The following is a 26,936-nucleotide window of genomic DNA, read 5'->3' as shown; positions in this document are numbered from 1 at the left end:
GCTGGTGTGTATGGTGTATGGGTGTATACATCTGCATATATGTCAAAGGTGAGAGAGAGAGAGAGAGAGAGAGAGAGAGAGAGGGAAAGTAGCTTTAAGAGAGAGAGAGAGAGAGAACACCTGTTTAGAAACACACACACACACACACACACACACACACACAAACAAATTTTGTTTCCGTGCATTCCTTTTCAATGAATCCAGGTCACAAAAAGAAATGTCCTGAGATGGTGGGGTGACAGACAGGGCTCAGCCCATAGTCAGACTCTGCCAACATTTAGCTCTGTGCTCCCAGAAAATCCTCTGACCCTCAGCTTCCTTAGATTGGTCAAGGCCATCTGTACGTTCCTTCTACTTCTAGCATTCTATGACAAAACCAAACTCTGCTTATGCCTACAGAACGTGGTCCCCTCAGGCTGTGAATAAACATGCGATATACTTTATGAATTAGCATACAAAATATAAAGATAAGCACTTACGCAACCTTCCTATTCTCTTCAAACTCATGGAGGGCATGACCCATCCTTCACACTAGTTTTCTAGCACTTTTATTACACAAGACTTTGCAGGGAGCATGGTCAAAGCATAAGCCCTTCTGAACTTCTGTTCCCTGCGACCGGTGCTCATTGTGACTCAGAAAGTCTGGGCTGGGCTCAGGAATTTGTATGCTTAAGAAGTTGCCCCAGGTGATTGTGATGCCGAGGGTCCTGGCGGGTTGGGGTTGTGGGCAACAATTCAGGAACATTGAAGCAGGGGATTATAAGCCTGACCGTTAGTCATTTCTCTGGCTGAGCACTTCAAGGACCTGAAGGGAAGTTTTAAATCAATCTCTTTGGAATGCTTCAGATTAGAGATAAATCCCTTAGATCTATTTGGATCCAGTCACAGTTGTAGGCTGAGCCAAGATGAACTACAATTGGGCATTGATTAGCTGGTTATATTTCAATCTCTAAAATATGTCTTTTCTAGAATGACGGTGCCAGGGACAAGAATTTCTAGAGGCAAACATTTCCAAGTGGCATCAGCAATTGAAACAAACCAATTAGGGGAGTTAGACAAGGAAATTGGTAACTACAGTGGGGCCTTGACTTACGAGTTTAAATTCGTTCCCTGATGGAGCTCTTAACTCAAATTACTCATATGTCAAATCAAAAAGTGAACGAGTGAGACACGTGATGCTGGGCTGACGTTGTGGCGTTCACTGTGACGTTCGCTGTGCCAACTAGCGGTGGGGTATCTAAAGCTGGCTCGTAGCCCGAATTTAGCTCGCAACTCAAAGCAAAAAATCGGCTGAGAGACGGCTCATATTTCGAAAAACTCGTTAGTTGGGACACTCATAAGTCAAGGCCCCACTGTAACTCTGTTATAAAACTACCGAGTTTGAAATTACCCAGGCATATCCTCCAGAGGAACTTGGGGTTTTTCTGATGTTTATTTTGAGATGCCCCATTGCCATGCTTACCAGTTTTCATTTACTTAAGGTGCTTCATTGTGTCTAACCTGAATTTTTCATTCCTTAATTCATTTTAGTCTATTCTATCCTTAACTAAGAGTAAAAACAATGGGTATTGGTTTGTCAAACAAACCAACAAACAGAAAACTTTTTATATACATGGGAAATATTTAAATAGCCCTTCAGTTTAGTCCTCCTCTCTTCAAGTGTGAACACTATTTTGGATCTGTGAACATTCCCCAATTTTTAGAGGGGGAAGTCCCTTGTCCAAAGTCACACCCCACTGGGGGCCAGACTGCAGTGATGGGATGATAGGATGGGGGTGGGGGTAGGAAGTCCCCGCCCCTTGATTCAGTGGGGCCATCCTGGTTCCTACGATTTCTAGACATTCAATTCCCTTTCATCTACCCTTCACATTGACCTCATAATGCCTCTAAAATGTAAATCTATGTTGATTCCCTGCTAAAACCTTACATTGCCTTTAATATAAAATTGAAATGTTTTTAAATTGAAAAAAAAGAACAAGGGGCTTGTATAAATATGGACTATTTCTCTCCCTACACTTCCCTGTAAAAATCCTGACGTCCATTTGGGATGCTAGAGGCTCTTCTCTTCCATCTTTTTGTACTTACCTCACGATAGGAATTTTACAAGTAATTTGGAAACTTTCCTCTCTACTACGGTGGAAATTCCTTGAGGTGAAGGATTATTTTCTCATTCATCTTCGTGTCCCCAGCACTAACATTGTCCTGAAGTGTTTGTTAAATGACTATTTAAAAAAAGAATGAACGAATAAATTATTTGATTGTCTCAAAAATATCTATATCTCATTTGCTTCATTTGAAGTAAGAACGTAAATATTTGTAGCAACATATTTGATTTTACTTGATTCACTTGAAAAAGTTTAGGACTTTATTGACAATGGTTTGTTCTTAATAAATAATATATTACATTTGAATTTTTAAATGAGCATTGTAATAATTTTAAAAAATCAGTGTTTGAGGTCAATAACCTACTTCAAATCAGGCTCGGATGCCCATTCACAAACCCAAGTTTGCTCAATTAAACGCTGATACAGGAAACTCACATCTCGGCCCCAGACTTTGGTTTCAGTTGCATGAATGGTTATCAAATGGAGATAGCAGCCCCCACTATCGCTTACAGCAGATGACCCACATAGATAGCAAAGAACCAAATTAAATCTATTCTGACCAAGGGGAAAATGCAACAGTCTTTAGAACAACAAGCCAACAAGCTGGGCCTCACTAACACTCAAACAGGTGAGAGTCAAACAGGGGCTATTTTCATGAGACTTGGCATTTTGATTGTTCTTCACCTGGGCATAAATATGATTTCCACAGGTCATGGAGGACATGGGAAAGGCAATATATTGGAATGGTCATACCCAGAGTCCCAGAGCCAGGCTTCTGGGCTAACATCCCAGCTGCACCATTCACCCAACCTCATGACCCTTGCCCATAACTTCACCTCCTGCCATTTCCTCATTGGTAAAATGGAATAATAGTACTAACCTCTCATGGGAGTACTGGGGCATTCTAATGAACACATGTGGAGTGTTTACACCATGCTGGCACATAGTAGGTGGGCTCAGCATTAGCTATCATAATTACCTATCCATTGCTACTTTTCCAAGGTGTGTGTATGTGTTGTCTGGAAGTTTTTCATATGCTTTCTAGTATCTTTAGGAATAAGATTAGTTTTTCTCTTTTGAACTACAAACATAGTCAATTTATAAATAAAAGTATTAAACAACGTTGCATTTCTGGAGTGATACTACTTGGGGTTGGTATTTTATTTTTTTAAAATATACTGTTTTTATTTTATTTTATCTTGCCAGCATTTTATTTAGACTCCATCAGGACACTTACATGCTCAGGTTTGGAATTGATTTATAATAACAAAAATAAACAAAATAACAAAAAAGGAAACAAAATATAGGACACCTGTTCATTTTCTCTATGCACGGGAACTGTATAACAGCCTGAAGATGAACTATTCCTGAAATGGGGAAAAATTCACTTGTGATAACTTTGGGGTAAGAGTTTCTTTATAGGTAATTATTAAAGCACTTTCTCATTTCTTCCCAGATTATTGGCTTTTGTAACTTTTAATTTTGATAATATATTATAATTGAAAATTATTCCAATTCATCTATCTTTTCAAATTTATTAGCATAAAGTATGTAGAATATTTCTACTTTCACCTGTATGTGCCTTTATTTCCACATTCTCATTTTGTGTATCAGTGATTTTTGTTTTATTAATATTTTTTTCTTTTTTATTATTATTTTTATTGGGGTGACATTGGTTAATAGAATTTATTGGGTGATTTGGTTAATAAAATTATATAGGTTTCAGGGGTACAATTCTTTTTAAAAATATATATTTTATTGATTTTTCCACAGAGAGGAAAGGAGAGGGATAGAGAGTTAGAAACATCGATGAGAGAGAAAAATCGATCAACTGCCTCCTGCACACCCCCTATTGGGTATATGCCCGCAACCAAGGTACATGCCTTTGACCAGAATTGAACCTGGGACCCTTGAGTCTGCAGGCTGACGCTCTATTCACTCAGCCAAATCGGTTAGGGCAGGGGTACAATTCTATAATATGTCATCTATATATTGTATATGTATTCACTACCCCAAGTCAAGTGTCTTTCCATTATCATTTATTCCCCTTAACCCTTTCCATACTCCCTACTTTCTCTCTCCTAATGACCATACTGTTGTTTGTCTCTGTTTAAATTTGATTAAATGAGCTAGTATTTTTCTGTTTTCAAAAGACCTAGCAATTTATGAATTTATAGTTTTTCCATTTTTTTGGCACTCACTTTTTATGTTTTTAGTTAATTATCCCCTCCTGCTTAAATTTCTGTATTTGTATTTTTTCAAAAAACATTGACTTGATTGCTTACTATATTAATCTTTATTTTGTAAAGAATGTGATTTACAGCTGTGGCAGGTAACATCCTGTCCTCCCTCCAGAGCTGCTCCCTGTCCTGGGAGGCTGACTGAGGTCCACAGCGAGGACTCACACAACAAGGGGATCCTAAAGTGTCTGGCCAGGGATGGAGGGAGGGAAGAGAGCAGAGGAGGTCAGGGTTTTTATTCTGACTCCCTTCCTGCTGGGTTGCTTGGAATATCTGGATCTCCCTAACTATGGTACCTGCACCCTTCCAGGTGGCAGCAACTCACTGTATTCTGAGTCCCAGGAAAAGAGGCAGAGGTGGAACCAGTTGGCTGCTGTACCGTCTCTGATGGTTTTCCTAAGCTCCACCTCAGTAAAGAGTGTCTCCATAAATAAACTCTGCTAAAATTACCTGGCTTTGAGTGAGCCACATGTTTCCATTTGGGACATGACTGACACAAGAGCTATGCATTTCCCTCAGAGGATACTTTTGAACACATCCCGTATGATTTTATTCCTTGTCTTCTCATTACCAATATTTATTTAAATATCCTGCTATTGTGATCATGACTTTTTAAAACTAAGACTTATTTAGAAGGAGGGTTTAAAATGGATAGGTAAGATCTTGGTTTCTAATATTATTTGCTTGAAATTTAGTTGCATTGTAAACAGATGTTGATTCTTACTTTATTTGTGGGATTCCTTCAATTTCTCTTTGTGGTCAAATTATTATAAACTAGAGGCCTGATGCACAAAATTCATGCAAGAAGCTAGGCCCTCACAGCCCCAGCTTTGTCCGGAAGGTCATCCAGAAGGACATCCGGAAGATTATTTGGCTGTCAGGTCTAATTAGCACATTATACTTTTATTATTATAAATTAGTTTTATGAATATTCTGTGGGCACTACTGGAAAAATGTATGTTTGTATGCAGGAAATAGAGTTGGACATATCAGGGTAATTGGTAATTGTAATATTCAGATCCTCTAAAGCAGTGCAATTCAAAGCTTGGGTCTTTCTTTCTTACCTGTCCAGGACATGAGAGTAAGCATTTAGAAATTTTAGAGCCATTTGACAGAGCAAACAAAGCTGGTTGGATCTAAAATAAAATATTCAGGTTTATATTATATTTCTCTTTTATCCTAGTTTCTTATAATTCACTTTTATTGTATTTTACAATGGTAGTGGTCCATGATTAAGTGGAGAGTCAAAAACAAGACAAAACTGGTCCTTCACCACAAAAGTTTGAGAAATATGGCTCTAAACTCCTACTTATTTTGGTCAACTTGATTTATCAAGGATCTTTTATTCACTCTTTACTCACCACCCAGAGGACACATTGAACCTCTCTCCCTGTCTTCCAAGCCACTTTTTACCTACCTTCCTCCCTACCACACGTGCACACACGAGAGAGAGAGAGAGAGAGAGAGAGAGAGAGAGAGAGAGCAAAGTCCCAGGAAAAGGGAACTTGGGAAGATTGAGGATTTGGGGCAAAGAGGGCTATCAGAGGCAGTCTCTCTCCAAGAACAGCTACTGTTACTTTCGAAGACTTTCACAGTCCCGGTACCCACCCTATTACAAGAGGATCATGGTTATATCAACTGAATCATTTGACACCCACAAAGAGCTGAAATGTAACAAGGGTAAGTGAGAAAACTGGAGCCTGGGGTTGCTATTTATCCTGCTCTTCTGGGAAAATGAAATGAGCAAGTCATATGTGACTAGCCAACTTGCATTTGACTGAAAGTAACAAATGAACAAACAAGAAAAACAAAATCTCACAGACACAGACAACAGTATGTTGCTTACCAGAGGGAAGTGGGGTGGGGATTTAGTAAAGGGTAAAAGGGGCCAAATATATGGTGATGGAAGATGTGACTTTGGGTTGTGGGCACAGAATGCAATATACAGATGACGTATCATAGAACTGTACACTTGAAACCGATATAATCTTATTAATCAATGTCACACTGATAAATTTAATTAAAATAAATGAATTTACGGAAACAGAAAAAAATTGACATTTCAAAACATTATGCACACATAAATTCAATAAAAGGATAGGGGGAAAGGTAACAACCAGACATTTAGTCTTCTTCACAATCCTATAACTAAGTTTGGACAAGCTGCTCATGATGAAGTAGGTGGTCAGCACCTGGGTAATACTGGTTCAGGATTAATTAACCATCTCTTTTCCAAATACATTTTTCATCTGAATGGTATAATATAATCTAATTTATAAGCTCTCTGCTAAAAGCGTGTCTCGCTTTCCATTCTATAACCTGAGAGAGAAAAATGAATACTTGAATTTAAAGCAGACTAGTTCTTTTAAATGTTGTGCTTTAAAGAATGAAGAAATTAACTTTACACATTCACAGAGAAATTTAAACAAATATAAATAATCTTCTTTCCTTCAGTGTTTTTTTCTCTCTAAACTCTCCATGACTCTGATTAGCCTGCTCTTGACAGTGTCCGTATCAAATAACCTATCAAATTTATTTTATAGTCCCTGCACTTTTTAAAAACATTCATGATCTTCTAAATTCTTACCATCATGTTTCAGAGATGAATTATGAAAAAAGTCTTTACCTTTGCAATGACTAAAATAAGAAAGTGATTTTCATTAAAAGCTATGTGAGATTTCACAGTTTTTATTAGAATGACATTGAAATTTATTGAAGTGGAAGGCAATAGTGTAACATTTTAGGCACATCTGTCTCCAAGATGAGTTACTGGCTGACTTTGAAATCTGATAACTGTTCTGCTGAGTCACTGTAATCTACTGCAGCCCTTGGCACATGCATTTTGCTTTCAGTCCTTGATATGGGCCTGGCCAACCGGGGGTGCTTCTTGGATGGAGCCATTCAATATTTTTATACTGCTGATGCAGAGTGATTCGGTAGACTGCTTTCAAAACACTTTTATAAAGCTGATTATATTTCTGCTTTCCCACTCACTTTTTAAATTTTTTTTGCATAAAGTCTGAATTTTAAAATTAAATCTTTTGTATATATCAAGAATCTATTTATTTTTATTTTTAAATATATTTTATTGATTTTTTACAGAGAGGAAAGGAGAGAGATAGAGAGTCAGAAACATCGACGAGAGAGAAACATCAATCAGCTGCCTCCTGCACATCTCCCACTGGGGATGTGCCCGCAACCCAGGTACATGCCCCCGACCGGAATCGAACCTGGGACCTTTCAGTCCGCAGGCCGACGCTCTATCCAACGAGCCAAACCGGCTTCGGCAAAAAAAACATTATTGATATTGTCTTTAAGTAGTGAAACTATGATTGGATTTTTGTATGTTTGTTTTTCACCTTTGCATTAGAGGATAGGACTTCAAAATTTTCCTGAGTATTCTAGGGACATGAAAGTTTCTGATTTTGGAGGGTGATAACTGGTAAAGATAGTGTCTTTTCATGGCAAACATAATAAATACATGGAAGTATGTTGTTGAGACCATGACAGGAAACAACCTTAGGATGAAGCAGACATAAAATAAAGAGCAGCAGCAAAAGGAACCAGGTCTTGGTGACATCACTGAAACACTAGATCCAGCCTCACCTGAAACCCTGTTGACTGCTGGATTTTTAAATTATGGGAACAAATAAATTCTCTTTATTATTTATGCCATTTTGAATAGAGTTTTAGGTTACTTACAAGGGTGCCAATTGAAACTCTGAGTTATTTACTTCTTACTTGATAAAAGGAATGTATATTATTATAGTAAAATTAACAAACTCTGTACTGACACCAGTTTGTAAAATAAATGCAGCACAAATCCTTCGTGGAAGGCAGTGCTTTGATGCTGACTTTGGGTAGAAGCAGAGCCGTCCATCTATTATCATCAAGGTGTACCAATTAGACCTAAAGAACTCAGATCTGCTTGCTTCTCTCCATCCTCTTGACCCTTATTTTCCTTTAGGCCGCCTCCATCTCTCACTTGGACCACTATCATGCCTCTAATCTATTCCCCACACCACATCCAAGGTACTTTTTCTTTAAAAAAATATTTTTAATGATTTCAGAGAGGAAGGAAGAGGGAGAGAGAGATAGAAACATCAGTGATGAGAGAGAATCATTGATCAGCTACCGCCTGCATGCTCCTTACTGGGTATCAAGCCTGCAACCCAGGGCATGTGTCCTTGACCAGAATCGAACCCTGGACCCTTCTGCCCACAGGCTAACCTTCTATCCACTGAGCCAAACCAGCTAGTGCCAGGATACTTTTTCCAAAGCATAAATCGAATCTTATCTCTGTCCTGCTCAAGACCTTTCTGTGCTGCCCATTATTCTTAGGACCAAGTTCAAACTCCTTAACATGACCCTGTTTGATGGAGCCCACACATCCTGTCCTCCTTACCCCCCTACCCCCCCGCCTCTCTACATCCAGCCACTCTGGCCTTCTGTCTGGCCTTCAAACAGGAAGCCCCAGCTCAGGATGGTCTGGAAGATTCTTCCCTCCCATCCTTCCTGGCTGGCTTTTCCTCACCTTTCAGGTCTCAGCATCCATATCACTTTCCCTGGGAAGCCTTTTCTGACACCTCTCCTTGTGCTTCTTTGGCAGGCACTCTCTCCCACCATGCTGGAGTCCTATCATATGACATTGCAATTGCCTAACTCTTACTTGACTGGAAGCTCAGTGAAGGCAGATCCACCCTTCTCACACTCATGCCCCACCTATAACACAGTACACAATTATTGTTCTATAAGCACTTGTTGAATGAGTTAATTAATCAGAAAATTATTCATATGGTAAACCCAATGCTTAATTCCACATATATGTGAATGCAAAAAATTATGTATTGTGTGTGTGTGTGTGTGTGTGTGTGTGTGTCTAATCCAGAATGTTATTTTTTGGTATTATAGCACATTTAAGTGAAAATGGTTCCAGTTTAAGCAAGTTAAAAACAATTCATTTGTGTTTTCATTTCATGAATCACAGAAACTGTGCCAATTTTCTAATCAAACTGCTGTAACTCTGTTACGTGAGATGGTGTGGGGGAGAAGGCTTTAAAAATAGCTGACCGGATATCCCTCTCGGTGGCTTGGGTTATGTAAAAGTATTTTGTGTTAAGCCAATGTCTCACAATGGATCGCTGAGCTTTGAAAAGGCTATTTGGGATCCGTTTTTCAGTGTTGAATATCTGCTTATAAACAGAATCAGACAAAAAAAAAAAATCTCCTAGAGAAAAAGGTACAATGTCCAAATAGTTATCACTTTCTAACTTCGGGCACCTCAAAAAAACCCAATGTTAATACTGAAATTTATTTTTTAAAGTCCTTTAATAACTTAGAAAGAAGCCAAGATTTCTATAAAGAAAGGTTGTTATATTTGGGCCTAAAATACTTTTCTATTGGAGAACAATAAGATAATATCTGGTATTACTAATATTTACTTTAATTTTTGAAAATAAATAATTTGGGGACATTTTTCCCATAAGACTCCATAAAGGAAAAGTAATAGGGATTGCTGTTTGAGAGTTGATGATGGACCACAGCCTTGTGCACAGTGAGTCCATTGACCTGTGGACCAATCAGATTCTCTCTGGAGTTGGAACTTAAATGCCTGGTGGTGATAGTGGAGGCCCAGACCAACAGAGAGATGCAGAAGAGACACATTCTGGCAGGAGATGTCAATGAGCAGAAACCGTGAGGATGTAGAAGCTGAGCAAGCAGAAACCATGAGACATAGCACACACAGGGCAGAGGGTAAGGTGGTTGGTTGGCTGGGGCAGAAATGAAAGAAGCAGAAACTTCTACAGAATTTCTGTAATTCCTGCTTGTGAAGGGACAATGAGTTACTTTGGTCATTAAAGTTGCATATTCCTAAAATAACTTCCATTATCCATGAGACCTGAATCAAGATTTAGATTCCTGTTTCTCTTATTGCTAAATGTGTATACTTATGGAAAACTTGATTCCTTGAGATACTGGGAGAATCCCTGTTCCCCATCAAAAAAGGCTCATCCAGGTATATATGTCCAAACCAGCATGCATACTCATTTAGGTAGTACACAGCTCTTCCCTGCTGCCATTCTTTGCCCTTGTCATGGCCACGCCATTCAAAGACCATATTTGCAAAAGCATTGTCAGATTTTCAGTTTCATCCCTGGTAAATCTGATCTAGTACAGAGTGAACACTATCATTTTCCCATCCTCATGCTTATCCTCCTCCCAATTTTCTCATTTTGCAGAAGAATCCATTCAGCAAATCAGTCCATATTTAAAAGGTCCCTGATTCAGGAAGATGAATTACTCTTATCCTAAGTAAGGTTCTCTGACCTTTACAGATATATCATCTTGATCACAAGGATAAGAGACATTTATTTCTATGCACCTGGATTTTCACCACGTGTACTGAAAATATCTGGAAAATGTCTGATAAGTGAGGAGACCATCAATCAATAAGAGGGGGCTGTTCCAAGTAGTTTTGAACTTATTGTTCCAGGTAGAATTGTCCATGTCATTGACAAGCATCTAAGTTTATGATATTGTCAAGGACTAAATTTTCTTTACATTTCAACTCTATATTCCTAGTATTGATGTACTATTTAACTTTCCTGCTAAGTGTGTTTAAGTTAAATTAAGTACTTAAATATACAGTTGATTCTTAAATATTTATTTCTTGATGGGTTCAAAATTTCTTTTAAAGCAGTAAGTTAACAATATAGTTTGTTTTGGGGGGCACATGTTTACCTGGAGCTTTTTCTAGGGTGCATTTGTTATTTGTAGTAAGTTATAGTTATATTGACTACCAAATGCTAGCTTTTATGCCCAACCAAATTAATTGCATTTTTCGTTAACCTTCACACAATAAAGTCTAATTATTATGTAACTTATTGCTATATATATATATTCATATGTGTATTTCACATTGTCCAACACTAAACTGAATAATTCACATAAATATGTGGCACTGTGAATGCATAAAGTCAGTATCAATATGATTCTTACAAGCTGTTACGAAGGAGACTTAAAAAGGGAATATTTCATATTCTTCACATGTGCCCTAAGCAAGGGCATTTCATCTTATAGAATACCTCTGAAAAACTGATGATCTATACTTTTCCCCATGGCATGCTAGTCCTAGTAAAATCTACAAATAAGGAGTCTACTTGCCTCCTTAATCTAACCCAACTCAAGATCCTCCTAAGTTGACAACAGAGAAAGAACCTCCTTGTGAGAACTGGCTGGATTTTGTAGCTTTGGTTTGTATCAACATAATTCAAATTCCCCTTGGGAGGTCTCTCACTATTAGCTGCTACCTATGCTAGCCTTTTCTCAGAAGAGCAGATGCATTGATGCCACCATTAACACTGGACTTGGGGAAGACAGGTCACTATTGCATTCTCCTCTTATTTCCTAGGAGGGCAGCTGAGACAGTGGTATCATCATAATTATGAGTAATGGGCGATCATCTTCAACCAAACTCTCCATCAAAAGAGCTAGCATTGTTTGACTTCTTCAATGTACAGTCCACTCTGTGTTTGTCAGAGCTCTTCCTGCCCAATGCTGGGTAGACTCTCTGAGTGACAGGCTGTCTCTAACATCTGGGAACTCTTCTAGGGACCCACAGGTCTGGAATTCCAGGCCCAGAGAGTGAGGCCCTGAGAGAGGCAGACATCCCCCCTGTTCCATCCTTCTGATGCAGTGTTTCTACAGGAGAGCTCCAAAGACCACTTGCACCAGAATCATGTGACAAGTGCAGGTTCCTAGGCCACACCATGAGGATTCTGCCAGGAAATCTGCATTTTAAAATAATCTCCACAAAAGACTGTTCTGCAGACTAAAGTCTGAGAACTACTGACCCAAGGCTTTCCTTCTGAATTACAGTTCTCTTTCAACTTCTTCCCTGATTCCTGACAGGGAACATTCATCCCATTAGCCATGGGTTGGGCCTCATCTCTGGGTCTCAACAGGACCAAATATTTATAAAAGATTAAAATAGCAACATGGTGGTTGGAGTGGGGAAAACTGGTGTACTGTATAACAAATAAAATAAAATACACATCCCTTTTATCTTTGAAGATGGGTACACTACCTTAAACCCACATTTTACATTATTTTTCCAGTAGTAATGACTGCTTTACCTTACATTCAAGAGCAAGAAAAATTGTAAAATTGTTCTTTTCTTCAGATGGCTAAAAGCTAATCAGTTCCTATGGAGATTTTTTCTGATTTTTGTGTAGTTACAGTACACACTAACTACCTGGGGGGATTGTCGAGAGCCCTGTGGCAGATCACCTGAAGCCATCCATCCTTCATTTAATCAGTAATAAACTAAACCTTCTACTTGGCCAGAATCTTTAAAAAAAATTTTTTTTTACAACTTGGTTGACTGAGTTCACTCCTAAATAAAAGAATTCAACCTAATGTCAAAAGTCCAATGAGGCAGCTATTCAAAGTGAGGATCAAGAATGTGTGCACAAGTTTTAGAGAGAATTTTTCCAAAATGTGCATAATGGGAAAAAAAGATTAGACTTTTTGTATACTTAAGATGCTCTATTTGGTTAGGTTGATTCTGGGTTTGAACTTTAAACATACTCAAATTAAGTTACTTAGAGCAGTTAAAAAATTATTTCTGGTGGAGAAGAAAAGGCAGACCTTAAAAAGTGAAAGGGCATATTTAATGAAAACAGACTTGGAAGTGAATACCAAAATACAGCAGTACAGCAAAACATTTAAGCCCTTCTTGGTAAACACATGCAAGGACCATAACTTCTCAAGGGGCATGGGTGAGCAAGGCAGAGGGCTGAAACCAAGCTGGAAACCCAGGAATGAATGTCTAAGTCAAGTAGCTATTCCAAATCCCATCTTTTGAGTAGGGATAATATTCAATGTTTATCATGTATTTTGTAAGATTGATTTAGTTAATCTTGAATTTACCTGGGCTGACACTCATGCTCGATATATATAAAGCATAAAATGCCTCATAATTTGATAATAAGCAATGATTAATCAGTAATTCAGTTCTCACATGCCCCAGTCCATCTTGGGTAACTGCCAGGTCAGTTTCCTAGCTAAAGCGCACCCATGCACGCTGGCTGGTGCAAATTGTTGGTCCTGAAGGGTAACTCTCTCCTCACATGTTAATATCAGAGGATCCTTAGCTGGGGTAGAAGGCTGCTGACCCACCAGTTCTGCTGGCTAGACTGTTGTCTGGATTCCTGAATCCTTGCCAGGGTTCTTTGGTGGCAAGCAACAGAAATTACTTATGCTAACTGAATGATAAAAGAGGAATTTGTTGGAATAGGGTAGCACACAGAAGTAGAAGAAAAGTTAAGTAAACAGGCCTCAGAAGAGTTCAGCCTCCGGGCTCTTGTGAGGATCAAGGTACAAAAACTAACGGGGAATGTTCCAGGCATGCTGTCAGGATGGATAAGATCCTTGCCCTTTCAGTTGTAGATTCAAATTCCTGGAGAGGGCACTTGAATGGTTCAGCGTAGGTTATGTGCCCAACCCTTGGCTAAGCGACACTGTGAGGGGAAGAAAGTTTTCTCAGGTACAATCAACATGGTAACACCAGAGGAGAAAAGGAGAGTGGTCAGGAAAAAAGAACAGACATCCACTGCCCCGTTTTCTGGTATCACCTGCTTTCTATCTGCCTGCCTGCCTGTTGACCTTGTCTTTTCTTACTTTGAGTCCTTCTGGCCAAGTTTGATAACCACTGAGTTTGAGTCAGTCTACTGTTTGGCTTGACCTAAAGTTTGCAGTCAAATACATTTCCAGTGAGCCCTCTGATTTGCGTTCCCCTTATTGTCATCTACTACTTGGCTCTGGCCACTGGTTGGAACATTCAGATGTTCCTGGGCCACCAGTTTCTCAGAAATTCTCCAGATTCATCCTGTCCTTATGCTGGTTACTGTTCTCCCTAGGCTCTTTTGCCCAAAATGCTTAATTTTACCAGAACAATTCAAGATATTTATATACTTCCAAAGTTTTGCAAAATGGCACAGCAAACAAACAAACAGATCCACTCTACTTCCTTTGGAAATGCATAGCCCTTAGAAATCTATTTACTTAGAAATTACTTTCCATATGTTCCAAAGTCAAATCTTTAAAAAACCCAGTGTTAGTGAATGTGGTGTCATTCATTAGGAACAATTCTAATTGAATTCATGTGTATTCCTGTTGATAAACTGAAGTTAAAAAAATAAAACATATACTTTGTGAAATAATTAGAAACTAATTTTTAGAAATGTGTAGCTCAATTGCTCTCAGTATGCAACAAAAGATTGTAAAGTAAACTGAAAGATGTCTGACCACTGAAGCCTAGTAGGTAAAATCCGAATGATGATTTGGTCAAGTACTGCCGAATATCACTGCTGATCACCATGAACACTTACTGAGTTACTAATGCAACAGGCAAAGTTTTAAGCATTTATAGACATTATCATGTTTAATCATCATCATATATATAAACCTATAGGTTCATATTATTGTCCCCATTTTACAGAGAAGGAAAACAAAGCTTAACCACTTAGCTAGGGTCACATAGCTAGTTCTTAGTGGAGTGAGTTATATAATGGTTGACTTTCTAGCATCTCAAACAAGTTTGGGCTTGTTAAAATTTTTTACATGAGAAAAGAGTCCTCAGATTAAAACAGATGAGAAATGATGGATTCAGAGTTCAGGAAGGTATTATGATTTGAATCAGCAGTCCCTTAACTTTATTTGAATGCATAGCTATGCACATTTATATTTCCTCAGATGGTCCCAGAGATAGACTGATGGTGATCACCTTTTGGGGGTGTTGGTTAACTACAGTGGTTCTGATGAACATGATCATCTTCAATTTGCTTATAGAGTTAGAAACTACCATTCCAATTTTAGAAACAAAAAAGCGCTGCCCTTCTTCGTAGCGAATAAACAGACAAATTCTAGGCCAATAAAAGCTTACAATAACAACAACAAAGAACCCACTGTATTTAGACCAATTCAGTGATTTATCCAAATGACAGCGCATAGCAGTTTCACATGTAAAAACAAGCCTGGCTTCAGTGAGGTTTTTCTGACTGCTACTTTCCGAAGGTGAACTTTATTAAAATAGATTCCCAGGTAAATCATTTACAGTATGCTAGTGGGTGGATGTGCAGTGCAATTGACATTAGGCTTCTGTTTTGACTTCAGTAACTGTTAAACACATTGCATTCATGTTAACTTGCTTAAGTGAAAAGTATTTGAATCTTATATGTGATGGTTCAAGAGGGGTCTGATTTATATTTTGTTTTAGGTGAAGGTGAAAATTCTCAATATTTTCCTCTTTTACAAAAATGTCGGTCTTAAAGTTTTTTCTTTATATCAATTCTTGATTTTTTTTTCCTGCACTCCATTTGCTTCCAAGATCATAAAGTGGCCATTATATAAGATACTGAGGTTATAATGAATTACAGAGTTTATCAAGTTTACTGCTTGTCTTGACATTAAATTAATTCAATTTTAATTTAGATGCATGGTTTAAGCCAGATCACCCTTCAAGAAACCTAGAAAAAGTCTAAGAGAGCCGAGGCCCAAATGTCACCTGTTGGGAGGACATAAAAATGGGTGAGAGAAGCATGAGGAGATAGGGTAGATGAAGAGGTGCTGGGAGAGAGAAATGTTGCTCTTCGGCACGTTGATTGGAAACGGACCATTTTCTCTGAATGCTCGGAATGATCTAAAACCACTGAGATGCCCTATGGTGATGGCTGAGGGGGTCTTTGGACTCACCTGATTCCTGACTTACAGCTGAGGGTGAGGCTGAAGGGGCACTGAGAAATGGTGGGCTGATTAAGGCGAGAGTCTTTATAATTGTCTAATGCTAGGCTGACTCCAGGTCTCTAATGAGAAAAATAACTGCTAAGCCCCTTGTATAAAAAATTTATACTGGTTTACCTAATAATAAGACTCCTACTACTCTAGGAGTCTTATAAAAAGATACGTGGGCAAGAATTCATCCTAGCTTTGTTTATAATATCAAAAATTCAGGTGAAAGAAACCTAAACATGGTATATCAACATGATGGAATAGGATGCATTTGATTCTAAAAGGTATTTGATTATGTGAGAAATAAAGTAATAACCATATAATGTCAAAAAAGGAAGATACAAAATACTATATGATCTCACTTTATACAAATATAACACAATATTAACACGGTCTATTCTAGGTTTTTATATTAGTAGTACTATTTTTATACTTATCTATAGATCTCGAATGTTCACAAATGGGCATATATTACTTTTATTGTTAGAAAAAAAGATCAACGTAGAAAAAATATCTTTGCTCAATCTGATAACTAGTTCTAGAGACTTCATCTTGAAACTTCCCAAGGAGTCAGCCTCTGTCTAAAGGATATTCCAAGGGTTTCCTTAGCCCAGTGCATTGTACTTAAGGAGCTCAGTGAATGGGCACCAAGTGAATTTATACTTTCTACCCTGTTGCAGCTGATTACATATTAATGGAATTTGAGGGAGGCTGTATGCCAAAGCTGGTTACATGACTTCTCTTTTAAATACATGCCGAAGAGCCTATATTTTAAAGCTAAAAAAAGAATTAATTTATCATCATTAAATGTTACCCAGGATTATCTCCATAATTAACAGGTATTTTCATTGAAGTGTTTGGAAAGTAACCATAAAAGTGATGAAATCACTGGGTGAGGTGTAGCATCATTATTCACATGGGATGGTGCAAAGTAAATAAGACAGTTCATTTTTAGTGGGGACAGTGCTGAGGGAGGATGGCATTTCTGCTGATGTTTCTAAATAATGTTATTAGAAAATACCAGCAGCAAAGAATGCACTGAATAATATTTTTGAAAATATAAAAACTCCTTAATACATTCCAGGAAGTTGATACTAGGTCACAAAAATAACAGGAGAATTAAATGTGTATAAGAAAAACATATTTGGACTATTGCTTTTTTGACACTGAAACTCATTCCTGTCTCAATACAACTTGGTATTTGTAGAACACTTTCCTGTGTGCAAAATGTGTTCAAGTGCATTATTTCTGGAGATAGGAGGGGTAGGTTTTATCAACCACATCTTATAACAGAGGAAATGGAGAGTCTTGGAATCCAGTTGACCTGCCCCAAACTATCCCTGCACAGGATGAGAGGTCTTACTGCTGCCATGCGCTGCTTCTTTTGGATGGCAGGGTGCCTCAGATGCCCTTGCCTGCATGACTGCTCGCCTGGGATGTGGGGATACTGCTTGTTCAGGTTTTCTGAGGTCTGAATGCTCCGTCTATGAAAGGCCTGAGCAGGTCACAGTGAGTACAAAACTCTGACCAGTTTTATGGGCACAGCCTCAGGCACATGCAGTGTTTGATTGATCAGTTCTTGGTCCTCCACTCCAACTGCATCGATAGCAATTAGCACTGGTATCTATACAGGCATTTAGTCTGGCTTCCAATTGGTGGGGATCTTATCTTATGAGATTTCAGATACAGCACTGTTCTTAGTTTTATCACTTTTTGGAAGGGCTTGTGGAATATGCAAAATAAGGAGAATCCAGCCCTGTTATTAAAAGCTGACCCGGGCTCCAGCTGGGGCAGAGACTGAGAGAAGGTAAAAAGTACCATCAGCAACTCTACATGCTGATTTCTGCCCGTTCCAACAAATTTAAGTACTTTAAAGATAAACTATGTTTTAAAGTCACTGGAATCTTACTTTCTGACTCCATTACCCTTACACATTTGCTTCATCTAAACCCTGCATGTTTGCTGTTTTTACTGATCTTTGTTCTTCCTTCTCAACTCCACTTAAGTTTTGCTTTCCCAAACTTGCCTGGTCCCAGCATGTGTAATTTCGTTGTTATTGTCTGTGCACTTATCTAAACCTCTCACTTGGTGGCATTCTCTGTGACAGCCGGAAGGAACATTGGTTTAATCTACCTTTGTCCCAGCATCTAGCTGAATGAATAAATAAAGCTTTCAATATTTCATCTGAAAAATAGAGTTTTCTTTTTAGGCTTATGCCAAAGGGTTCAAGAATCTATTAATTCTTCAATGAATTTTAGTTTTGGTATTTAATAAAATGTTGGCCTCATTCCATGAACATTCATTGAGGACCAGTAGTACCAGTGTGATGCCAAGAGCTGGATCCAGAAGGGTGGGTAAGGCATGACATACATCTACAACAAGATCAGTAGGAGAAATCCCTAGAAACAAGTTAAACTCTTTCTAGATTGCAGAAACAAATAATACTTCAGTAAATAAAATCATTTCATTGATGCTTTGAATATAAAAGGATAATAGTGTCAAGAATCATTCTTTCGCCAGAGCCGGCTTGGTTCAGTGGATAGAGTGTCAACCTGCAGACTGAAGGGTTGCAGGTTTGATTCCAGTCAAGGGCATATGCCTGGGTTGCAGGCTCGATCCCCAGTAGGGGGCATGCAGGAAGCAGCAGATCAATGATTCTCATTATTGATGTTTCTATCTCCTGTCCCTTCCTCTGATATCAATAAAAATATATTTAAAAAAATAATCATTCTTTCTCGATAACCAAAGCATTTCAAAAATCAATCTTATCTCAAATATTGCTTAAATGATGAATAAAGTGGCATCTAACACTCCCCTTAGATTATCTGGGAAGATTTTGGTAGGGAAGAGCTCTACCAAAGAGCCCTAATAACCAGAACTCCCAATTCTAAATCCACTTCTTGTGCTAACTTGATAAAAGCCTTTGGATCAGACTCTCATCTATAAATCAGGAATGCTATTCCCTTGACATTGTACCCAGGAATACATACAATCAGACAGTTGATAAATCATCTACATATAAAATTACTTAAAATATGATTTTGTAAATGTTTATCTTCAAGGAGCTCTATTGTAGCATTATTTCTCAATAATTACAGATAACCAAAATATTAAATAGAAGGGCATTAATAAGTTATGGGAAAACCTACAATGAAATATACTCTGTAGACATTTACAAATAATATCTGAAATAGTTAATGACTCAAAAATTTTACCAGTCAATTATTAGGTGAAAAAAAAGTAGAATTAAAAAATAAAGTCTAGTCTGGCTGGTGTGGTTCAGTGGTTGAGCATGAACCTATGAGCCAGAAGGTCACAGTTCAATTCCTATTCAGGGCACATGCCAAGGTTGCAGGCACAATCCCCAGTGGGGGGCATACAGGAGGTAGCTGATAGATGATGCTCTCTCATAATTGATGTTTCTATCTTTCCCTCTCCCTTTCTCTCTCTGAAATCAATAAAAACATACAAAAATATTTTTTAAAAAGTCTACAAGGGGATACACCAAAATGTTACCAGTAAACATCTATAGTGTCATGATTATAGACACTTTTTGTTTTTATATTTCTTCTTGTACTTTTAAACATGTTCTAAACTTTGTACAGCACAGAAAACTTGTTTAAAAGCCAGCATGTGAACTCTTCAGCTTTCCCAATATCACATATAAATAAACAGAAAACTATCCTGTCACGTGGTAAATCTCAAAAAATGAAAATTAGCCTGTTGTCTTGGGTCTTTCCAGACATACTTTGTCCTTTGATTCTCAGGGAAAACACTGAAGCTTTCTCAACTTTCCATTTGCAGAACTTTTTCCTTGAGAAATTCAAGTAACAACAAAATATCCTGTGGGGAAAAAAACCCAGTGACCTGACTGTTTTGTCTACATAATGATGAATCTCCCAAGGTTTCTAAATACACTTGAACTCATTTTTAAACAGTGGAATCACTGCTCCAAGACCAATTTGGAGAGACAATCCAATGAACAAACATTGATCTTAAAGTTTAAAGATGGAAAATTCCTAACTTGTCCCAAACTACTGTCAGAAAAGTAAAAAGATTTTATATGGCTATGTTTTTTTTTTTGTTTGTTTTTGGTTTTGTTTTTAATCCTCACCTGAGGATATTTTTCCATTGATTTTTTTTGAGAGAGTAGAAGAGAGAGGGAAAGACAGAGAAAAATATTGATGTGAGAGAAACACATTGATTGGCTGCTTCCTGCATGAACTCTGACCAGGGCCCCGGCCGGGGAGGAGCCTGCAACCCAGGTACATGTCCTTGACTGGAATTAAACCTAGGACCCGTCAGTCTGCAGGTCGATGCTTTAACCACTGAGCCAAACTGGCTAGGGCATATGGTTATGTTTTAAATAGTTCTGAGAATTCCACTTTTTAAAAACCATTAATTCATCGCAATAATTATTACTAAAATGCTGAGAATATCAAATACTCTTTAAACATATGTGTGTGCATTTATAGGACACATAGCTTAGGTGTGTACACATAAATTGAACCATGAACTGGATTTTTTAACCTTCCTTAGTGTGTACATGAATGATCATCAAATTAAGAGCACTGATCAATGAACAGGGACAGATTGGGCAACTGCTATGTTGATCTAGACCAGTGGTTCTCAACCTGTGGGTTGCGACCCCTTTGGCGGTCGAACAACCCTTTCACAGGGGTTGCCTAAGACCATCCTGTATATCAGATATTTACATTACGATTCATAACAGTAGGAACATTACAGTTATGAAGTAGCAACAAAAATAATTTTATGGTTGGGTCACAACATGAGGAACTGTATTTAAAGGGCCAGAGGGTTGAGAACCACTGAACTAGACTGATTCCCCTTCTTTCCTCTCTTTCTGACTTGCAAGACATAGCCAAAGAGAAACCAACATGACTTGTCTCCTGTTTTGTCACTTGTCCTTTACGTAAGTTGGATTCCCAGAGGGAGAACAAATCTTTAAAACTGGAGTCATGTCACAGTCCCTAGTGCCATCCCATTGAAGGACCCTCCAGACTGCTTATGGAGGCTGGCACTGTTCTCAGACAACAGTGTGCCCACAAACGCCTGTGGAGCTGGTTAAAATGCAGTTTCCCACTGGGGAGGTTTGAGGTGGGCCCACGTGACATTCTGCCTTCCTAACCAGCATGGGGTTGGGTGGGTGTGGGGTGGGGCCGGTGTTGCTGGTTCTTTGAGTGAGGACCTCTTCACCTCCTTCCCGCAGGTCCTTAACTGGTTTCACCCTTCCCTGGCTTAGAGCCCCTTCAGGCCCTGGCCTACATTGGCTGCGACAAGGGCTCTTCAGGTGCAGCATCAACTTCCTGCCCTGGGCCTCACAGCCACATTCAGCAAATTAAGACCTGTCTTGTCTACATGAGGTTGAGGAGAGAATGACAGAGACACGTCAACAGGAATGAAAGAAGAATGTTTTCATCACACCACTTGAGAAGTGGGCCCATTACCAAGTCACAGTGTGAATTCATTACTCATCCAGTACTAATGTCTTGTGAATAGCTCTTTATGTTATAATATTAATTTGTTCAGTGCAAACATTAAGATTATATGATGTTTAACCACATGCAGTCTTGTGGACTGATTTCACCTTGTGCAGTGACTAATTTTCCATCCTCCATGAGCACAACCACTCTGACCCCAACCCCTTGGGGTACCCTGGTTCCCTGCTTCCCTTTCCTCACTCCACCTCTAGCAAAATACTCAGTATATACATTCCCTTTGTGGTGAGCAAATTAACTCAATTTTTTCTCTTTCTTTTTACAAAAAAACTTCTGTTAGTCTGGTTTTATTCTTTGACAACCCAGGAGCCGTAAAATTGGAAGTGTCTGGCCTCTCTCCGCCATGGAGAAACCCTGGCCTGGCCACATTCTTCAATGCTTCCCAAGGCTCTCTCCATGTAAGGGCTTAGCCTGTGAGTCAGTTCCTTAGAGAGCTGTTCCCAACCACCTCTAGCTATGGTCGAATCTCTCTTTCTCGGTCACCACATCCCATTCTGTCCTGGCAGGCACCACGATCTAGTTACACACTTGTTTGCTGGGCTGTTGTCTCTCTGCCCTACTCTGCTAGACTCCTAACCATGGCCAGGGATGCAGACTGTCTAGTTTTTCAGTGAATTCCCAACACCTGGCCACATGTCTAAGTCTCTGTCCCATTCTCTCCGTCCTGCTTTTCATAGTAATAATCAAATAACTATAGCTAGAATATAAAAACTGGCTACTTACTTTGTACCAGGCATTGTATTGAATACTTTATCTACAATACATACAGTACCACCACTTTCAGAAAACAAAACATGGCTCTTTCGGGAGGTAACTGGTTCAAGAAAACACTAAACCTGCTACCTGGCTGAACTCTAGTGATGTCTAGTTTACAGTTGAAGAAGAAAAGTGAGATGTGCCATATTGGTTTTTAAGATCTCTCTCCTTATCTCCATTCATTTCTCCAAGTGTTTGCTGTTTTGGTAATGTTTAATTCTTTTTTTAAAATATATTTTTATTGATTTTTTACAGAGAAGAAAGGAAAGGGATAGAGAGTTGGAGACAGTGATGAGAGAGAAACACCGATCAGCTGCCTCCTGCACGCCTCCTACTGGGGATGTGCCCACAACCAAGGTACATGCCCTTGACCTGATTTTTTTTATTGAAAATTAAAGTAGATTTAAAAATCTGAAAATTACAATCAACAGAAGATAGAATTAAAAATTGAAAGATGGGTATGAGTATGTTTCATAGAATGCAGCCTGGTGGGAAGCAGCACCAGAACAAAAGCTCAAAATGCTACAACTTGGTCTCAAGTACAACTGGCAATTGGTCTCATAGGGAGTCTGCATAACCCTCATACTTCATGACAGTTGTTCTGTGGAGAGAAGAATTTTATCCAATGGCTCCTGTCTCCCACTGGGCAAAGACTTGCCCCATAGATGTTAATTCCCTACATTTCTAGAGCACAATAAGAAGCCATGAGATAGAATCTACAGGAGCCATCAGGCTGTCACCTGGGTCAAATCAATGGCCAAGGTGACAGCTGGGGAAGTAAGTCCCCACGACCCAGGAGCAAAGCGAGGCCAAGAGGAGATGAGTAGCATCTGGAAGGGATCTGATATAAGAAGTTAGGAGAACTGGAGGAAAAGATGAGAAGGTCCAGCATGCATCCTAAGAGCTACAGGAGGAGAGTGGGAAAGGAGAAATATAAAAAAGAAATTTCTGAGAATTTTCAAGATTTGATGAAAAGTATAGAATCTCAGACTGAGAAACACATGTGCACATACATTATAATTTTAATAGCATGATCAAAAATCTTGATCTAATTGATTTACATAGAAATCTTTGAAGTTAGAATATTATCTCTACCACAATTCAATAAAAAAGATAACTAGAAAATCCCCATATTTTTGGGGTATTAAAAATAAACATCTAAATAACACATAGGACAAATAAATCAATTAGAAAAGATTTTTAAATTTAATGATATTAAAATAGTGCTTATGAAAATGTGTGTAGTGCAGCTAATGCAGTATTTTAGAGGAAACTTTTTAGCCTTAAATGCATTTCAACTATTCAAAGTTGCCTTATTAAAGTTAAAATATAAAATTCAACTATGTTTTGCTCTATCTTTAATAGTTAGACTATTAAGTTTTGCAAAATATGCTATTTACAGTAGTGATAAAATATTAAATAATTTGGAAGTAAAGAAACAGAAAACCCTAAACCATTGTGAGAAAGTAAATCCCTAAATGAACACACCCATATATGAAAACAGACTCAAATATAAATGAGTGCTTGCTACACATGTTTGCAGATGTAATATTACAAAACAGTGAGGAAAGGAATGGACTGTTCAATAAGTAGTGTTGGGATAATTTGCTACCTCTATGGAAGAAGATGAAATCATGTTCTCTAAGTAGAAAACAATTACAGGATTAAAAGTTCTAAATGTAAAAGAGTTAAACTGTAAAGCTTTTTTTTTAAAAAAATGAGAACATTTTTATTATACCAGGGAAGGAAAGGATTTCTTCAAAAGATGAAAACCACAAAATACTAAGGAAAAAAATGGATAAGTTTGAGATTATAGTAGACAAAAATGTTATACATTAAGGTACCAATAATTAAATGAGAAGATAAGTCAAAGACTGGAATAAAATATTTTCTGCACATTTAAATGGCATAATTATATATATACACACACACACACACTCTAGAGTTGGCCCTGTGCATTGGTGGATTCAACCAACCTCTGCTGGAAAACAGTATTTTCCATGTGCAGTTGGGAATGAGGAAATACTGTTGTTTTTTGATCCACGGTTGATTGAATCTGCTGACAGGAAATCCGAGGATGTGAAACCCTGGAATAGGAAGGGCTGTTGCATTTATTAAAAAAAAAAATTAGTAGACTCACAGTTCAAACCCATGGTCAGCTGTGTGCACACTTCGTGGGGGTGGGAGATGGAGTAAAGACTGTGTGTGTGACCTTCTCTATTTATACATTGTTTTTCCTAAAGGGGAGAAATGTGAGAGCAAACAGATTAAAGCTTATTCATGCCTGCTTACTTTTGAGGACAGATACAATGGTGTCTGTCACATCACTTCTTGTTAGTTTGAAATGTTTCCTAATTCAACCTACATTTTTAAATTTAAAAATGAATTCTGTTGGGTGAGTATCCTCCCTAAATCCAGCTCTTATTCAGCTCCTGGTATTTGCTTGCCATGTTTCTGCCCAGTCTGGACTTTTAGGGCCAAAAGAGGAAAGATAAACTGTTATCTCAAATTTGACGTGTAAAAAATAATATGGGCTCCATGGTTGAGCATCGACCCAGGAACCAAGAGGTCGCTGGTTTAATTCCTGGTCAGGGCACACGCCTGTGTTGCTGGCACGATCCCCAGTGCGGGTGTGTGCAGCAGGCAGCTGATTGATGACGTCTCTCCCCGATGTTTCTATCTCTCTATCCCTCTCTCTTCTGCTCTTTCTAAAAAAAAATCAATAAAAAATAATAATATGGGAATATGACAATATAATTGAAAATTAGTCTAATTAGAGGTTGTATAATCACAGAGCACACTTTTCCTGGTTGATCTTTATACACATGTGATTCCCCTTCTCTTTCTCCACTCCTCTCTAATACATATCTCCTTTTTTTTTTTTTTGAGTTTAGAAGGATGTGCAAATCCTGCTCTGGACCTTTCCCCCAAGCCTTCCCACAGCATACATCTCCTCGAGGTTGTTTGCTTGTTGGATTTATCTATTCCTGGATTAAAGCTGGTAGACAATCTACACTGACTTGGATGAATTTCATCCATTATCCCCAGAAGTACTGAGCTACCTGGGTTGCACACTCCTAGTCTATGCAAAATACATTGGTTAGAACCAGCTCCATGCAGAGATTACATGGATTACAAAACTTATAAAATGTAAAACACTAAATAGCCTAAGTTTTGTAAGTCAAGAGGAGAAAGGCCCAATAGTTTTGGCATATTCATATTGTGGAAAACTACGCAAGGGGGCAAAAAAGAAAAAAGAGATAGATCTATCTTAAATACTGACGTGGACAGATTTATAGGTTGCACAGGATATTAACATATAGCAAACATATAACATATAACATAATATATACATATAAAATCAATCATATCACTTATGTTAAAAATGTTTGTGGGTCCACATATGTTCAGGTAAATGCATAGGAAATGCTGCAAAAGAAACATGAAGTGGTGAGTAGATACCTTGTTTAGACAGAGGAGGGGGCAATGTATGGAGGTTATCAAGGGCATGTTAGCTTCAACTGTAATGTTTTAATTTACATTTTAATTTGCATGGAAAGTACTTGGATTACATGTGGCCAAAGGTTCCAAAAATCTTTTTATGGAACCACGGGACTATTAATATCCAATAATGATCTCAGTCATGAAATTTGTAAAACATCTGCTTATGCTTGGAAATGAAACAACTGCATTATTACCCCAAATTATTTTTCCAAATTAAAATTTTTAATATAAAAGTCACAGAGAGAATCTGAAAAGTTGAATTTCATTTTCACAACCTAAAATCAAGTTACTCAACTCTAGGAGCCATAACAGATAGGAGACAACTTATCTTTAATTGCAAAGAATAAGACATATGGGCTAGATTTAAATGAAAGGGGGATCGTTCCAATTCCTACTGGAAATGAAAGTGACAGGTTGCTTCATTTATACTAACATCAGTTCTACCTCTAAGGTGGTGTTCACTCTTCAGTGATGGCATCAGCTTTTCCTGATGATGAGGATTGAACACTGGAGCACAAGCTTTGGCAAGGAGGAAACCGAGACCCAGAGAGGTCAGAGTTCAGCGTGAAGTGACATCTAAGGAGAGGCAGGGCCAGGACTCGTTTTCACTACCAGCCCTGTGTGCTCTCTTCCAGACACGGCTGCCTGCTCTGATTCACCAACCTGAGACACCGCGCGTCTCTGCATCACGTGTTCTCACGCACTCATCCCTGGCGATCATTGACCTACCTACCCACCTGCTCCCTGGGCAACTCCGCTTGCTCATCCCCCACGCTGCCCGCCTAGGGACCTCCATGGAGCCCGCAGCCACCAAGAAGGGTCTCCAGGACAGCGCCCGGCGGATGGGGCGGGCGTGCCCCCGGGCGGAGGGTGGGAGTTGCAGTGCGGGATGGGGGTGGCGCCGCCCCGCACTCACCTTGCCCGCGGCGGGCGCGGCCGCCAGCACCAGTAGCAGCACCTGCACCAGCACCTGCACCAGCACAGGCACTGGCGGCACCAGGAGGGCGGGCGCCCCCCGCGCC

At 38.8% G+C, this 26,936-nt stretch overlaps 1 protein-coding gene across 1 annotated transcript in view; it reads right to left on the bottom strand.

Moving 5' to 3' along the window:
• Positions 1-26,935, bottom strand: part of COL4A3 (collagen type IV alpha 3) — a gene marked incomplete at its 5' end in the record, with an annotated part of 118,577 nt that extends 91,642 nt beyond the window's left edge. The window contains one exon of the mRNA XM_015563697.1: positions 26,831-26,935. Within this exon, the coding sequence (XP_015419183.1) occupies positions 26,831-26,935 (105 nt within the window). The remainder of the gene's footprint in view (positions 1-26,830) is intronic.
• Between the last annotated feature and the right edge of the window lies 1 nt (position 26,936).

Source organism: Myotis davidii, unplaced genomic scaffold (assembly GCF_000327345.1).
Source record: "Myotis davidii unplaced genomic scaffold, ASM32734v1 scaffold575, whole genome shotgun sequence".
NCBI lineage: Eukaryota > Metazoa > Chordata > Mammalia > Chiroptera > Vespertilionidae > Myotis > Myotis davidii.
The sequence above is the reverse complement of the archived record's forward strand: the minus strand, read 5'-3'. Positions and strand labels throughout refer to the sequence as shown.